This window comes from Corylus avellana, chromosome ca5 (assembly GCF_901000735.1).
Source record: "Corylus avellana chromosome ca5, CavTom2PMs-1.0".
NCBI classification, from domain to species: Eukaryota; Viridiplantae; Streptophyta; class Magnoliopsida; order Fagales; family Betulaceae; genus Corylus; species Corylus avellana.
This window is the reverse complement of record NC_081545.1, coordinates 31,891,853-31,908,817: the sequence shown is the minus strand read 5'-3', so window position 1 is coordinate 31,908,817 and position 16,965 is coordinate 31,891,853. Positions and strand designations below refer to the sequence as shown.

At 37.0% G+C, this 16,965-nt stretch overlaps 2 protein-coding genes and 1 pseudogene across 4 annotated transcripts; 2 read left to right on the top strand and 1 right to left on the bottom strand.

Moving 5' to 3' along the window:
* Window positions 1–2,923, top strand: part of LOC132181200 (ATP synthase subunit gamma, mitochondrial-like) — a 5,301-nt pseudogene extending 2,378 nt beyond the window's left edge.
* Window positions 2,924–4,008: 1,085 nt separating this feature from the next.
* LOC132181199 (protein RIK) lies at window positions 4,009–12,497 on the top strand. Of its 3 annotated transcripts, none has more exons than XM_059594312.1 (12): window positions 4,012–4,222; window positions 4,875–5,100; window positions 6,057–6,155; window positions 6,283–6,317; window positions 6,407–6,482; window positions 6,900–7,031; window positions 7,126–7,203; window positions 7,871–7,964; window positions 8,039–8,156; window positions 8,576–9,134; window positions 11,561–11,795; window positions 11,937–12,497. In XM_059594312.1, exons 1-12 carry the CDS (start codon window positions 4,164–4,166, stop codon window positions 12,059–12,061), a joined length of 1,836 nt encoding a protein of 611 aa, XP_059450295.1. In that variant the 5' UTR covers window positions 4,012–4,163; the 3' UTR covers window positions 12,062–12,497. The 3 variants fall into 3 exon arrangements, with proteins under 3 accessions (XP_059450296.1, XP_059450295.1, XP_059450294.1); XM_059594311.1 differs by having other exon boundaries at window positions 4,013–4,222; window positions 11,928–12,497; XM_059594313.1 differs by lacking the exons at window positions 11,561–11,795; window positions 11,937–12,497 and adding an exon at window positions 10,221–11,454 and having other exon boundaries at window positions 4,009–4,222.
* A 972-nt stretch (window positions 12,498–13,469) lies between these two features.
* On the bottom strand, window positions 13,470–16,450 carry LOC132181198 (exocyst complex component EXO70E2). Its single transcript, XM_059594310.1, has 2 exons — window positions 16,108–16,450; window positions 13,470–15,809 (listed from the first exon to the last, which is right to left on the bottom strand). Exon 2 carries the CDS (start codon window positions 15,704–15,706, stop codon window positions 13,739–13,741), a length of 1,968 nt encoding a protein of 655 aa, XP_059450293.1. The 5' UTR covers window positions 15,707–15,809; window positions 16,108–16,450; the 3' UTR covers window positions 13,470–13,738.
* Window positions 16,451–16,965: the final 515 nt, after the last annotated feature.

Sequence of the window (16,965 nt, the reverse complement as noted above, 5' to 3'; positions counted from 1 at the left end):
TTTTGCAGAATTCCAGCCCCTCACAAAAGGTTAAAATGTTCAACTTTTCACATTTCAAAAAGGTTAAAGTGATTATTTTGCAATCTACAAAAATGCTGAAAGACAAAAATAAGTCTGCATAATTTAAGTATAAAGAACAAAGAGTAAGGGCAAAATGGTAATTTTAGTCTCAAACAAAAAATCACTGAGTGCGGAATCGGTGCTAATTAGGTAAAGATCTCCTACAATATTAAAATAAATATTATTTAATTAATATTTAAATATTAAAAAATAAGGCCCAATTTTAAAGTTTTTCACCAGCGCTCTTAAATACATCAGTCAAGCCCTGATAGAGAGACTTTGGTAGTAAAGCTGAAAAATATTATGTTCAACTATGTTTACACAAGAATAGCAACACATAATAGTCTGTCTTTTATTTTTTAGTTTTTCTGATTTTTTGAACTGTTGTAATATGGGGTTGTTCCCCCCCCCCCTAATTTTAGTAAAATCCTTGACTCTGTTTTTTGTTTTTTGCTATAATGCCTAGGTGTCGATGTCAACAAGAATGTTATTATTACCATATCCTCAGACAAAGGTCTATGCGGCGGAATCAATTCTACTTCAGTAAAGATCAGCAAGGCTTTTCACAAATTAAGTTCTGGTACTTCATGGAAGCCGCTCTAGCTTGATGCTTGTTTTGCTCCTAATATGCTAGGTATAAGAGGAAAGTTCATGGGCAGAATGTGATTTTTGATCTTTTGTTCCAGGTCCTGACAAGGAGAAAAAATATGTTGTTTTGGGAGAAAAGGCCAAAGTTCAACTTGTACGTGACTCAAAGAAAGACATTGAAATATCTATCACTGAGTTACAAAAGCATCCTCTAAATTACACTCAGGTTACTATCGTTTCTTTCTTCAGTTTCTTGTCACCATTATTTAAATGCATCTATCTATAATTCTTTACTCTCTTTTGATTTCACTCTTGCTTACTTTAGCACAACATTTCTGGTGGTTCTTTCAGAATCATGATTTCGAACTTTTTAGATAGTATCTGATGTGGGGTATGTCTATAACTTCCTAATTGGTCGTGGAATACTACACAATGATGGTACTTCCGTGTTCCAAATCTTTGAAACTAGTGATCTCAGTATATTGTTCGTCATTGTTGAATAAAGAAGCAATATTTTACTAAAACTTTAAAAATGAGACTATAATATATGGAGAAGATAAAGAAAAAGAAGAAAAGAAAGATAAAAACTTGTCATTCATAGATTTTGTGTCTCTATACATACTAACATTTGTACATATATGATAGAGGGTGTCATGTATATCATGTGTATATGTATATACATATTTGCAGATCACACCAGAGAGGCCACAATAAGCTTTTTGATGAGATCCATGACCCCAAATACTACAAAGCCTACTAGCCCCAACATACCACTTATGGCTATAGGAGTATTCACATCCTTTGATCACCAATTATCTTGCTGGTTGAGTTTTAGTGGCTTAAATGCCATTGCCTTTTATATTTATTTACTTCATGTATACCCTTACTTAGGCTTGGCATCTCTCCACCCTTTGTCTATATATATGGTTCATCTTTGTCTTTTCAGGTTTCTGTTCTTGCAGATGACATATTAAAGAATGTTGAGTATGATGCACTGAGGATTATTTTCAACAAGTTTCGCTCAATTATCTTATTTATACCAGCACTGTCAACTGTATTATCACCCGCGGTAACTAGTTATCCTTGGAACTTCATTGTGTTTATGCTTCTTCTTTTCTTTTTTCTTTTAACCCGTTTGGGTAGAACTGTTTCATCTTACTGGATACTCTTTTTGGCTTTAATTTAGATTATTGAGAGAGAATCTGAAGCTGGTGGGAAGCTGGGTGATTTGGATTCGTATGAAATTGAAGGCGGTGAAACAAAGGCCGAAGTGCCCCAGAATCTTACGGAATTCCAATTTTCATGTGTAAGCTTCTCCATCAATACGCTGAGACGTGTAGGAATAGAGAAAGTGGGTGGCACTACAAAAGGAAAAAGTGCTATGGTCTTTTCATGAAGACAGGGCTGATGACCACATGGTATTCTGTAAATAGGATTTGTTTTATAAATGATTATAAATGTTGGGAAGGGGGCTCATGTAACAAACTCTTCTAAGAGGAAAATCAAAGTTTAAATTCTATGGGCGTTTACTTCCTTGCAACTTATTGTGTATCCTGGACTGCACATAATGAATTGTCCATTGTTGCTGAAATGATTATCATTGCCAGAGTGGAGAATTTATTGATCTTGGCTATGTTTCTCTGTTTCATTATTGCTTTCAGGTTTTGTTCAATGCAGTCCTGGAGAGTGCTTGCAGTGAGCAAGGAGCTAGGATATCTGCCATGGATAGCTCTAGCAGAAATGCTGGCGAAATGCTTGATCGCCTAACTCTGACTTACAACAGGTCTCTCTCTTTTTCTGCAGACTTTCTGACCTTCAAGTTACCAGCATATGTTTTCATTTATCATTCAACTTAGTTTTTTTTTTTGTATGATTCTTAGTTTTTTCACTTGGTGACACTTCAACAGGACCCGGCAAGCATCAATCACAAAAGAAATGATAGAGATTATATCTGATGCATCAGCACTCGAGGGTTAATGTCACCAGCTGCAGTTTGTTTAACAATAGGATCATATCGAGAGACTTGCTTGTCAAAAGGTGGTTTCTTTTCTAAAAGAAAGATTAAGGCTCCGTTTGTTAGTGCTTTTTAAGTGATGTTTTTTGTTTGAAAAAAATGTAATGATGTAACATGAAAGTGAGAATAGTTTTGAGTTGTTTGTTAATAGTTTTATTTTGAGTAGGCGTAGGAGCAATTTTAAGGAACGACAGGGCAATGAGCCAAAATGAAATGTAGGTGAATGATATATGCATATGACATTGAAGTTTTCGCTGTTTAGAGAGGGATTCAATTTTTCCGAAAATTGGCTTGAAGGATATTATAATTGACTTAAAAATGCTTAGGAAAAAAGAAAAGAAAAGGTCTAGAAAATATCTACGCTAAATGGGTGACAATTGACAAATGTTAGGCTTATAATTTTTTTAAAAAGCTTTAATACAATATGATTAAATTTTCCAAAACTTAAATTCATCATTTTTTTTTTTAATAATTATACTCTACCACATCATCACTTTGTAAGAGGTTTTTTTTTTAAAAATAAATATTTAGGATAACTTCATTTTAAACTCCCGAATTATCAAACGATTTTAGAAGTTTTTTTCAAACTTCAAAACCTTTTAATTTGGATCCCTGAACTTTCAATTGCAATTAATTTGAACAGCTCCGTTAGATTTTAAAGGTTAAAAGTGAAACAATGATGTTTATACTCTTGCTTTTTTTTTTTTTTTATAAAATTCTAAATTTACCCATTAATTCCAAATAAAAAATAAATAAAGTTAAAAAAGGGGATATTTTGGTCTTTTTATGAGTAACTGCTAAATCTGACGGAGGGATTTAAATTAACTGCAATTAAAAGTTCAGATGTCCAAATTGAAAGATTTTAAAGTTTAAGGAGCTATGAGTAACGCTAAGTAGCATTTTTTTATCCTTCTAAAATCATTTTAAAGTTGATGTTGCTTCTAAAATTACAATTGTATCAAAATTTAAGTATGATTCATCTAAAATTTAATGGTGATTTTAAAAGCCACATCAGCTTTAAGAGAATTTTGAGAAGATAAAAAAATAATACCTAGCATTACTCTCTCAAATTACGTGATAATTTAGAGGTGCTTTAAGAGAATTTTGAGAAGATAAAAAAATAATACCTAACATTACTCTCTTAAATTAGGTGATAATTTAGAGGTTTAAAGTAAAGTTACACTTAAATATTTTATAAGCGTGACATTTCTTTAGATGAGTATTAAAAATGCATTATCTGGATTTAAATAAATAAAGCATGCATCTGACTAAATCTCACGTGACACCCTCCACGAGGCGGTAAGCTATTGGCCCTCCATATGCCGCATTCATTCTTCTCCCCACACGACATCGATCTGCGCTGCGACAGAGCTCAACACGTTGTTTCAATTACCAATTCACCGGTTCCCGCAAAAAGGAAAAAACCCCTCCAAATCTTCTTTATCGCTAAAATTTTCATGCAATTTTCCTCAATCAACAGCACCGAAGCAATATTAACAACATGATTGAGGACAGTGGCGCTAAGGTTTCTTCCGAGGATGCCTCACAAACACGGAAAAGGTCGGTACGCTTTCAAAATTATACAAGATTCGATCCTTTTTGTTTGTTTAATGTTATTGGGATTTTGGGTAGATGGCTTTGGTGAAATCGGTGTTTTGGGGGTTTCGTTGTTGGATTTGGTGGAATATTTCTGCTGGATTGTATTGGATTTGTGATAATCTTCAAGTTGTCCGAATCGCTTTGTGTGAGATGGTTCTACAACTTTCTCTTCCTTAACCCTGGGTTTGCAATGACAAGTGTTATTCTAATTTCATTTACGAGGTTTATTTTTTGATTGAGGCAAACTAATAACTTTTGAAAATATGAGCTTTCTTTTTCATTTAATTCTGCAATAGAGAAAAGGGCAAGCTGTCGAATCAAAAGTTGCAAATTCACATGATATACTTGCTCTGTACTTTTCAAATTGTTTTGCCATTGAAAACGCAGGCGCCTAAAAATGCACATAAATTCTATCCCTTTAAAATGTTTTAGACGTGAATGTATACAATAGGTTAAGTTATCATGTGGGTTTGGTTAGATTTTTAGAGGAGAAGGCAATTTCCATGCCATTGAGTGGGATCAGTATACGTATTTATCCACTAATTTTAGGCAATGAAATTCTGGTAAGTGCTGCGATATGTTGAGATGGTTTAACTTTTATTGCTTGTTGCAGAAAGAAGAGAAAGTGGGATCAACCTGCAGAGTCCTTGGTTTCAACTAGTGCAGAAGTGCCAGGGGTCCTCCTACCGGGCAACATGGCACCCCTTGGTGGGATTGCACTTCCTGGTGTGGCTCCAGTGTCCAGCACACTTTTAATGAATTCACTAGGAGGCGCAGCCATACCACAGGTGTTTCAGGCATCTTCAATGCAGCAACACACTACCACCGTGGTTCCAAAAGTAAGCCATATCTGGGGTTATATTCATATGTGATCATGAAAACCATATCTATGTTGCTTGAACTTCGCTGCATTATTTGTCACATTTACTTTAGAATTGGAGTTGTATTCTAGCTTCATCCGTGCTGTATCTGGGAACAATTATTTTTTTGTACATATAATTATTTTTTCAAATTTTAAACAAGTAGGTTGTGTTGGGCCAATTCATTTGTGTTGAAATGTATATATACGCTTTAATGGAAGGAAGTATAGCAAATGCATAGACTTAATTTTGGTTAGGCAAGGAATAACATTGATTATTTTCACAGGAACATTTGGAAATTATTACTTTTTGGTAATATTAGGATGATTATTTTTTTAATTCAAGTTGCTCTGGTTTAGCCATGAAATATAAGATTATGTGCAACACGTAGGAAATGACAGAATTATGTGTCAGTGCATGCGGCAAGACTTGGAGGCCATAAAATGTCTGTCCTTTTTTTCCTTCTATTTTCCATTTTTTCTTTTAGTTCGAATGTTTCTGTGTGTAGTTTGAATATTTTGGATTTTATTTTTGGTATGCAACTTACTCCCCAAGTTTCAGATGTATTCCAGTCCACCGTGACCGTGCTGCAACAAAAATGTTTGCTTTTGTTGCGGGACCATACTTTTTGAGTTTCATTTCTGCAGGTATAAATATAGTATTGGAGTTGTTTGAAGACTGCTGTGTATACACAGTTTGCACGCAAAGAAAATGCAATATGATGGTTTAAGGGGCATACAATTTATTAATTGGCTATATAAAATACAAATTATTGTTCTGTATGCTGCCACTGTTTTGTCATCATATTTAGTTGGCTGAAGCTTTATATGTATATATTTTCTTGCTTTCATTTTTCTCTCTCATTTATCTGTTTTTTTTATTTGTAATGTTCATCTGTTTTTCATTTCTCCTTTGGTTTCTACAAATTAATTTAGCCAAAGATCCAAGATGAGTTAATAGCACGAGAAATTGTCATAAATGATGCCGAGTCTTCTATTCGTTACAAGCTCACAAAACGCCAGACACAGGAGGAGGTGAATCTGACTTTTCAAGTTTGCATGATTGGATAATATGTCTATTATTATTTCAATTGAGTTGAACACTCATCTTTTCTTCTCTGTTTATTTTTCTATGAGATTGATCAACTTACTTTACTTGCAGATCCAAAAGTGCACGGGTGCTGTGGTTATAACCAGGTTTGTTGGTCTTCAAAGGCAGTTATGAGAGCCTTTTTATTTTTATTTTTTTCATAGATATATTGGATAATCTGAATTTTCTGTTTCAGGGGTAAGTACCGTCTGCCAAATGCTCCATCTGATGGGGAAAAGCCTTTATATCTTCACATCTCTGCAGGGGCTCATGTAAGTAATATTTATTGCTTTGCAATTAGGTAAAATAGTTGGAAATATGTTCTGTTTAAGTATTTTATCTGTTTGAATATGATTGACATAACGTGCATAGATAGATACAGAATTGAACTTTTGGTGGTTCAATAAATAAATATGGCAAGTTCAAATTTTAAAAGAAGAATACAATCTTAAAAAGGAAAAAAAAAAAAAGAAGAAGAAGAACCATATCACTTAATAAAAAGAAACTGAAAAAACATAAGAACATTGGTCATATGGGTTATTTGCTCGCAACTCAAGGTTAAGTAATGTCTCCTTTTGTATAAACCTTGGCTTATGAGCTGTATGGATAGAGATCACCACTTAATTCTAAATGCTGCTGGGCTATTTATAAATGCTTTTGGTTTAATTGTAATAATATTGCCTCTGCAGTTGAAAGATACAGCTGAACGGATACTAGCAGTTGATCGTGCAGCTGCTATGGTTGAAGAAATGTTGAAACAAGGTCAGAATTTACAGCCAGCTTCTTCCACTTTTCATGCAGCTTTAAGCAATGGAGTGAAGGTAGGCATGCATTACATTGCCATCTTTTTGTCTGTCATAGCTTAATGAGTACTAGCACAACATATGGATTCCTTAATTGAATTGGGTTACTCAGGCACCGAGCATGTGTGTGTTTTTGGGCTTTGACCCAGATCCATCATTGAACATTGCTGCTCGTATACGTGGACCAAATGTAAGTTTTCATTTCTTTCCCTTCTCCCCTCCCTTCTATTTTCTGATAGCTCAAGGCTGGCTGCACACTTCTACAGCTTAAATGTTTTTATTGTTGTGTTGGGTCCGCATTTTCTTTTTCTGTCTGTGTTCCTCTGTTGAGTGTCTCTTTGTGTGAATAGAGCAAGTGAGTTTCATCTCTGCTACATTTGTTTATAGAGAATTGGTTTTAAGGATTAGTTTCATGACTTTATATTAATGTGGGGTACCTCCAAGTATGCTTGCTCCCCTCCTTCTTCCTTACCATGGCAAGTTTTATGAAATAACTTCGATGAGAAGAAGAAAAAAAGGCTTTAAGAGGACCCTCCTGGCCCAACGCTAGAAACTCTAAGATCATTTTTCAAATCAAACCTGCTCCCATTTTGAGTCAAGAGATAGATAAATAAACACATGCATTTTGTGTTCTGCTTCAATTTATTCTTTTAAGGTACCTTTATATACTACTTTGGTGTTCCTAATACATGTCACCATTTTCTGATAAAAGTTGTGCTATTCGTTTATTTTTTTTGAAGTTTATATTACAATATGATGATGAGGGATTCTAATGTTTGAAGCTTTCTCTGACATCTCCATACAATTGGGAGAGATTTTTTTTTTGTGTTGCTGGTGGTTCGGTTTTGTACATGCAGGACCAGTATATAAATCACATTATGAATGAAACAGGAGTTACTGTCTCACTAAGAGGATGTGGTTCAGGAGAAATTGAAAGCTTACATGGAGAAGGTACGTCATTGTTGTATGTGATATGATCCTTTTATGGTATTTTTTATTATCTAACTCTTCCATAAAACTTGCAGAAGGACAGCAACCACTGCATTTATTATTGTCAAGCAATAATCCAAAAAGTCTCGAAGATGCTAAGAGTCTGGCTGAAAATTTGTTGGATACAATCAGTGTAGAGTGTTGTGCTTCTAGGTAATTGCTTTTGAAATTAATGTGGGTGTAAATTATTCTGTGCAGTGCATGGGTTTCACTTTGGGGTAATGTGGTTCCTGCTTTTTCTTTATTATTAGCTTCTCTGCTGTAAAATATTAATCTCTTTCACAATGGAAACCATTGTTATATTTTATTTTTGTGGTATAGAGACTTCAATATACTGTTTGTTACTAAAACCTTTCATTTCACATGCTCTGTTGTTTTAGATCTTTTCTTTTTGTGTTAATTTAAAGAAGCCAGCATTGCATTTTGTTTGTGCTCTTTACATGAATATTTGGTTCTTTCAAACATGAATATTTGTTTCTTTCAAACAATTGCAGATCATGATGATGTCATTTTGTTTTGCACTGAAGTTTGTTATTTCTATTGGAAAATAACCTGTGGTTCCAACTCTTTAGGGTTTCATCATGTAAGGTTTATAGTGCTGTTCCGCTTCCACCTCCACAGCTGGTTTACAGTGCTGTTCCTCCCCCTCAGCAGTTATTGGCTGGAGTTCAGAGTTCTGGGAATGAACTGACAGTAAATGCAAGTTCTGCTGCTGGTTTGACATCTGCAAGTGTGGGCTCTGCGCCAGCTCCCCATGTTTCCTCCATTAGAGCCCCAGGGCTCCCTCCTGTCTTTTCTCAAGGGACAGTATCTCAATCTGGTGGATATTTAAATTCTGGGGTGTCTCAAGGAAATGTGATTGGCTATTCCCAGCATTTATTATCTGGTGGAACAAGCTATATCGGATATGGTGGGATATATCCTCAAGCCACACCATTGCAACAAGTTGCTCTGGCCCTTAGGCAGTCACCTTCTCCGGTCACTTCTACAATTGCTCCTACAACATCAATACCAAACAAAGAATCAAAGCCGGGTTTTAGATCTGATTCTGAGAAGGAGAAACGGCATCCACAGAGGCGGAAGTTTCAGGAACTACCAGCTGGGTCAAAGGGTCCTGCAAAACTTATTCAGGTAGCAGCGCAATCTCCCTGCTAATATTTTTTCGGGTATGGCTTCTTGCTTTAAAAGTGTCGAACCAGAATAGTGAAGACAGGTAATCCAGATATATATTATTGATTAGCTCTGATATACAATGTTGGCAGGAATGATGAGAGGTAGTAAAACTAGGATTAGTTTTAGGAACATTATGTCCAATTAGGAGTATCTTTTCAGTCATTTTAGCCCTTTGCTTGGATGGAATATTGCACTATTGCAAAACAGTGTGTTGGACAAACTCATCTTTCTAGTCCATCTATTCTTGCCCCCAGTTAAGGATGTATTACTTGCTGGCATGCACTACCTCTGGGCACAAGATACTGAAACCAGGCCTTCTTTAGCCTCAGTTGTGTGTATGCTAAGGATTGAAATAAACTGTTCTGAATATTTCCTCTTTTTTGAACCCCTCTGTTTGCTGCTTGTTGGTCTTGAGTGAGGTTCATGCTTACTCTAGCTCTCCTAAACCAAGTTCTGTTTTCATTAAACTATAAATGGTGGACTAAGTTATGGTGGATTACATGGGTTGCTGACAGTTGTGACTGGGTATTTTGTGTGTGCATGTATTTTGATTTTGATTTTTTTTTGTTTGGGGGTGGGTTTGTGTGCATGTTCATGCATTTATGCGTCATTTTTGTATAATATATTATTATAACAGGGCCTATTACAGCAATGTCAGCCTGATTTTTGGTTGAGTTTGTTAGGTTCGTATCTGATTAATTTCAAAGGAGCAAAGGGTGATAAGTTTTCGGTTGCTTGCTTCTTTTGCCAGCTCTATTGGTGCTTATTTGGTGTAGGGGTTTGTGTGCCTTGTAAACCAACTATAGTCTTGAGAGGAACATTCAAGCGAGTTTTTATATTTATGTGAATCATATCCAACCTTCCTGAGTTATATACTCCTTCATCAAATCCTCACTTTTTTTGATAATTTTTTTTAAAAAAATCTTTGCAGCTTGGTTCTGGAGTACCTTTTTTTACAATTCTTTCATTGATGTATGTGTTTATATACATTCTGATTGATATATGGTGGTATCTTGCGCTGACTTTTAGTGCTTAATATTCCAGGTATTTTCTCTGACCTTCTATGAAGCTAACAGGCCGATACTGGACCTCTCTATTGGGTCGTTGGTTTGTATGTTTCACAGGGTTTTCAGTTGTGGAGGTGCCATGGCTGGGGCACAAATGGCTACAGAGCTTTTGATCAAAAGCCAATTCTAGATTTTATGCTGATTGGTTTTATCTTGCATCTTTGTGCTGAATTGTGTTATACAAATCTTATACTTTTCCTGCAATGAGTCCAATGTTTGCTTCCTCAATGGGTGGCCACCACCAAAATGGACAGCTAAACTACTATTTGAGAAGAGGTTCTCCCACCACCAAAGCGAGCTTTGATTTTAATTGTCATTGAAATTTAGTGGCTGCAGAGCAGATTTTCTATTCATGAATCAGTTTAAAAACTGACTTGATCAAGTACTTCACTAGGACCCCTTCTGTTCTATCATGCATTTCACGCTAACCAGTGGTCAAACTGAATGGCAAGCATTTGTTTTGGTTTGTACTTTGACTTATAATGTCATTGTACTGTGGTTTTGTGAGGCACAACCCCTCGCAAGAACCAAATTTGATTTTGAGAAAATAGAAAAATCTGTCATGAAAAGACTCTTGGGTTAATTTGATTGGAGATTTCTGGTCATGAACATTGGCACGTAAAGTCTTGGGATGACCCCTTTCAAAGCCCTAGCTAGGGTTGAGAAAGTGATGTATGTTATACCTATTTTCTCTCTCTTTTTGAGTCAGGTTCCTGGGACAGGACAGGAAGTCATGTTTCCAGAAAACAAAATATATCGAAGTTAATGTTTGTATCGATGGCTATACCTCTTCACTAGGAAGAAATTGGCTGTCTGTGCTGGTGGACAAGCACCCAAAGGAGAAGATGATACTCAATGCATGTTAAATTACAGTTAAACCCTTTGGCACCAGTGTTTATATGTTGTCTACCTTTATAGTGATAACCATCTGTTTCAAACCTAAGATTTGGAAGTGTGGTTATTTCTATGTACCAACTTGCACAAATCCTGACATTGATATCTGTACTTGACAAAACTCTATGTGAACACTAGGGCTTACATTTTTGCCCGGATCATCTAGAAACCTAAGCACTAACACTCATTCAAAGATATCAAATCAAGTTGAGTTATGTGCCTGCCAGTGCCCTGTTCTTTTCTTCCCAATTGCTCCCTACCTTCTTCCTCTGTATATGTTTTTTAATTTTGAAAGTTTTGTGTTATAGTTCTGAATTTTTTAATCCGACTTGAATTCTCTGTGATTTATTTGAGTGTCCTATATAACTTATATTTTGTTACTGAAAAATTAGGTTTGGATTGTCTTTCTCTAACTCACTGCAGGGTTCAGAATTTTTGAAGCCAGCTGAGGCCTCGGCAGATTTGGATTTGAGAAATGTATCGACTATGCCAGCCCCAAAGAAGTTGGTCCAGTTGTCATCCAACGGAATGGCACCACCCCTGCCAAGAACCATGCCTCCAGCACCACCTCCGCCAAAATTTACAACGTCAATGTTTGCTGATACAGGGCATGACAAGAACAATATTCCGAAGAAAACAAAGCCTGACACTGTTCCGGGTAAGGATAGAAACTTAATCTGCTTTGCTTTGTTGAAGAATTCTATAATGTTGATGGGATTTTTGTTTCTTATATTAGAGGCGGGAGCATATTTCTTTTATGTCTTGTTTAAATTGTCGCTGCAACTATTAGTTTTTTCAGATACTTTGGTCAAGCTGATGGAATATGGGGAGGAGGATGATGATCCCGAGGAAAATTACGAAGAATCCGTTAGTGGCAAATCCAGTGCAGTAGCAGCAGCTCGAAAGCCCTTCTGGGCTTTATAAATTTATAGGTCGTGTAAATTGACTGACTGTTGGCAATGCAAAGAATGACATGCTAGGCCGGTATGCCAATTATTTGAAGTGCATGCAGAGTATGGTTTAGCCTTTCCAGCGTGGCCGGGTAGTCTGAAGGTATTGGTGCAAGGACGCTAGGTTGCAGGGGTGGGGCTGCTTGGTGCAAGGATGGTGTTTTTACGGCTGGTCTGGCAATGGGAAGACCAGGGGAATATTTTGTCATAATTGAGTATAGGTGTACATTAAGAGTCTTCCTGTGTTAATAGGAATAGTTTTCAATTAATTATCAGCTCACCTGCTGTAATTTTTTTATTTTTTTTTTTTTTTGGTTGGAGAACGAAAGTAGTTTTCATCGGTGCCCCCAAATCTCCAGCCCCCTTGTTCTCTTCAATTGAGGAAGCATGAATCGAACGGCTTTGATGTATTTGCAAAATGGTCGACTGCTAATAACCTCTCTAGCAGGATAGAAGGCAGAATCACTCATTTTAACAAACGGACTTGCAAACAAGAAAATAAAACCACTCGTTTGCAACCCTCATTGGATTAATCTCCTTCTTAATCATGTTTGTGATACATCACTTGGTACGATTTTTTTTTTTTTTTTTTGGTAAAATATTTTGCAAGTCTATCATTTCTCATAATAATCGGTGAGTTTGAATCAATTGGAAGAATTTGTCTTTTACAATCTGTGTTTCGTGTTCCTTTCCTTCAAGAGACGTAGACGCTCTTGTTGGTTATCTTTCATCTCTATCAGCTACGTCACATGGTGTAAATCTAGAATTCAAGAATGCTTACGGATTTCTCGTGTCATGCTCGCGTTATCACATAGACCCACCTGCAGCTCCTTAATCTTCCTTGTTGCTGCACCTGCACAACCCCACGACAAGCCCTCAAAAATCACTAGCAAATATATTCAACCTGACTTTTTTTGTAGCACCCAATGGAAAAAAGTAAAAAACAAAGAAAAACGTTTAAAAGCTGACTTGGACTTTTCTAGGTCTTCGTTCAAGGGGATCTCGTTCTCGGCCACATAAACGGCTTTAGCTCCAAATCCAGTGTCTCTATAAAATATCCCACTGCAAATTGATGACATTTACACCAAATATATAATGGAAAAGAGTGGAAGCAATGGGCCCACTATCCCTCTCGTTACTTTTATCAGACGAGAGTGATGGACCAACAAATCCTGTTTGACCATAAATGCCAATATTCAATATTCATGCTCCAAAATCACTTCAACTTTTTTCTATTGCAATTTCCAAATCTATCAACCGCACCATGTGCAACATTAAAGTTACTTTACCAGATGCTCCATCAAGGTCTGTGTCTGCCATTAATCGCAGACAATTGTTGGTCTTTACAGTATAATGGAAAAGAGTGGAAGTCAAGGAGGGGCTAGGATGAAACTCAACTTGCTTAATTATCATATAACATTTTTCAATCAAGAGTAGATTACATATGCTGGAAAGAGGGGAAACTCATGGAGGGACTAGAATGAAACTCAACTTTCATTTATCACCTCCAATAGCAAGCAATTCTGTAATGAACAAAGCAACAAAGAGCTTACAATAATCAAATTTTCAGTCAAACTAGATTTTACATATACTGGAAACAGTGGAACTCATGGTGGGGCAGGGCTAGAATGAAACTCAAACTTTGCTTGAATCACCTCCTATGGCTATTTTGTAATGATTTTGGAGATCCCTCGAAGAGATCCAAAAGATAACTCTCTAGATCATCTGCACTGTACTTAATATGCTTGTCACTTACGTGATTGCCAAATCTTCCCACGAATGTCCTATAAGCTTGAATCACCTTGAGGGATGTTGAGATTCGTAGATCTTCTCGAAGCTGGAGATCTGGGATAAGCCATGCCGTTTGAGCCTTGTAAATTTCCTCAAATGCAAGGTAAAAGCTCCGTATCCTTTCCTTAAGAAGAGTTTTTGAGATAGAATTTGAACCGGGATTTTGAATCCGCTCGTCTTTAAGCAACGAGAGGATTGAACTCCAACTAGCTCGCTCGTAATTCATTGCGTGCTGTTGGAATTTCCAGTTGTGCTTTCTAATCCATTCATCCCCAAATATATCCCGTAGCTCAGACCCCTTGACCTTTTGAGCCATGTAATAAATATTGTTCATCAAGAAGAAGTGCTGCAGCGAAGGATCCTTGTAGAGCTTGGATTTATCATCAAGGCTGCTTTCCAGAATTGAAGCAATCGATAGCAGGTGGGAAGACATTGGGGAAATCCCGCGTAAAGAACTTCCACTTTTGCTCTCCTCTTCTGCTGTTGGACTCATGTCAGGTGACAACAAACTGGGATACTCTTCATCATGGTCCTTGAGGAGCAAATTAAGGGTCTCACTGTAGTCAGTTAGAATCTTGATGTAATTCATGACATATCTGGTCAGAGGGTGGATTCCGCCTCCTGCAAAAGGGTTTGTTGATGCGTTTGATGCAATGGCTTTCTTAAATTCGAGAAACGTTGCCCTAGCAGAATCACCTAATCTCCTTAGAACCTCATGACACTCCTTTCGAACTGAAGAACCAGCTTCATCCGAGTATAAAGTATCTATATCTGGAAGAAGATCTGCTAGCACCTCATACATGTCAAGAATGCGAGACAACTTCTCTGGTTGGTGAGGTCCTATAGACATGGCTTCAGCAAAATTCAGAAGCTGAAACATTGAAGCCTTAGATGCCTCAACAAAACAAACTAGATTAATTGGTCCAAGCTCCCCAAAAATTTGATCACTGAGCCATTTCTCGCTAGCAAGATAGACCCGCACAAATATCTTCATTGTTCGAACCCATCGCTTGATCTTGGAATTCAAGCTAACCCACTCCATCTTCAGCACATCTTCAATGCTTAGTTTCTCCATTTCAAGGATGAAGAGGCACTCATCCAAGGCATCCTTTCGGACGCTGGTATACGCCTGGTAACATTCCTTATCATAATTTGAATTGAACATCAAGTTCGTAATGCATCTAAGGTCAGGAATTACATCCGGTTGGATCAAATCAATGATATATTCCTCTGATGCCCTGCTGACACTGTCTCTGTCTCTCTGGAGCGAGTCCTCAACTGACTCATCCCCAAAAGAGATAATTGAGACCTCATCCACAACATCCTCTTCATTCGATCTAAACGACACGTGCTCTGGCTCAAATGGTTGCCTGTTCTCAACAAGCATGTGCCTGAACTCTTCCTCAAGCCTTTCCATTGCCTTCTGAAGAATATTGTGAGCCCTTTGTAACAGAATATATTCATCATCATCTTTATTCAGACACAGACTCTCCAACCTTTCAGTCAACTTTTGGGCTTCACCTGCCGCAATCAGGTACTCAGAGGCTTCTTCTTGTCCTGAATCCCATATCATAGACTGATCTTCCTCCCATCTCATTATCTTTTCCTCAACAGCATGAAGCTGATCCTCCATCTCGCTAGTCCCATCATCCTTTGTTTCGTTGACTGCAGTCATGGTGGACAATTGGGTGCCAAGTTCTGCCAAAATTTTCCTTGCATCAACTGTAAGGTTCTTATTTGACCCCAAAGCTTTAACAATGTGTTTCGCCGCAGCGATTAAGTTTTCTTCTCCTTTTAACTCCGGAATCATCGACTCATAATCCCCCATGGCCAACAAGAAGCAGACGCCAACAGAATCTTAAGGCCGACTAAAACCTCTTTAAATTAAACAACAACCCTTCTTACTCCTTCAGATTCCTCAAAGACCGCAACTGAATTCCCAAATACCAGAAAAGATCAAACGCTACCCTTTTGATTTAAAACTTAAAACAAAACTAATTCAACTTAAAATTCACGCATTTGTATGCAATAAAACGACAACTAGTGAAATCAAGCACATACAAATAGAGGAATCCTGACAATAATCACCAAAAGGACATTGAAACCAGATGAAGGTAAAGGAATATTTTCAGAGCTTGCACATCAATAGCTAAGTACTATGAATAATTAGATACAAACAAGACAGCAACCCATGTTTGAATCGAAAGCAGTGATATCAATAAAGCCTACCTCCTTGAATCTCAAACTTTGGCAGCTTGTGACGCAGCAAGAACACCAAATCAAAGAGACCCAGAAGCTCAAAAATCACAACATTACCAGCGTCGCAGAGACAACGATGGATGCTTTAACAAAATGGGGTTCTAAGACTCTGGACACAAACAGCATAGCAAGATCTATAGGCCATGGTAAAGAAGTCAAGATGAATGTACGGAGAGCTGTAGAAATGGTACTTTCTTGGATCCCGGGAAGATATTTTAGTTAGGCGAGAGGGTTTTGGCTTTGGGCCTCAATCTCTGAACTGTTCTAGTCCAACGTCGGATCAACACTTTGGTAATTTCTTTTACTTTGCATTATTTTGCATTAAGCTTCGTTGATTTGACCTCCGCAGATTACGCGGAAGGACAGAAGAAAACTAACCAACAATAATAGCCTGCCATGTGTGACCATTAATAATAGCCCCATGCTTTTTTTATTAAAACGATCCAATTACCAACTCTCTGCCTTTTTGATTAAAAACGATCCAAAATATCTCATATCATTATCCACCACTGAATTACTAAATTAATCACTTTTTTTTTTTTTTTTTTTAGGGGAAACTTCAGAAAACCCCCCTTGAAGTTCCAGCCGATTTGAAAAATTCTCCCTGAATTTTCAAAGCTCTCACTTAGACCCCCTGATCTTTGGTTTTCTCTCACTTTGGACCCCTTTAACATTAAACTACGTCGTTTTGGATGTTTTATACCCATTTTACCCTTCCCCAAAACTATGTCGTTTTGTGTCCTAAAATCACAACACATATCCAGCCCAAAACGACGTCGTTTTAAGCATAATTTTTTTAAAAAAAATTAAAAAAAGTAAAATATATAT

What these genes read in the sequence shown, in the direction of transcription:
- LOC132181198 (XM_059594310.1), bottom strand. Translation starts at nt 15,706, where the DNA reads ATGGGGGATTATGAGTCGATGATTCCGGAGTTAAAAGGAGAAGAAAAC.
- LOC132181199 (XM_059594311.1), top strand. Translation starts at nt 4,164, where the DNA reads ATGATTGAGGACAGTGGCGCTAAGGTTTCTTCCGAGGATGCCTCACAA. An exon ending in AACGCCAGACACAGGAGGAG is followed by an intron (nt 6,156 to 6,282) that starts GTGAATCTGACT and finishes CTTTACTTGCAG; the next exon opens with ATCCAAAAGTGCACGGGTGC. An exon ending in GTCCTGCAAAACTTATTCAG is followed by an intron (nt 9,135 to 11,560) that starts GTAGCAGCGCAA and finishes AACTCACTGCAG; the next exon opens with GGTTCAGAATTTTTGAAGCC.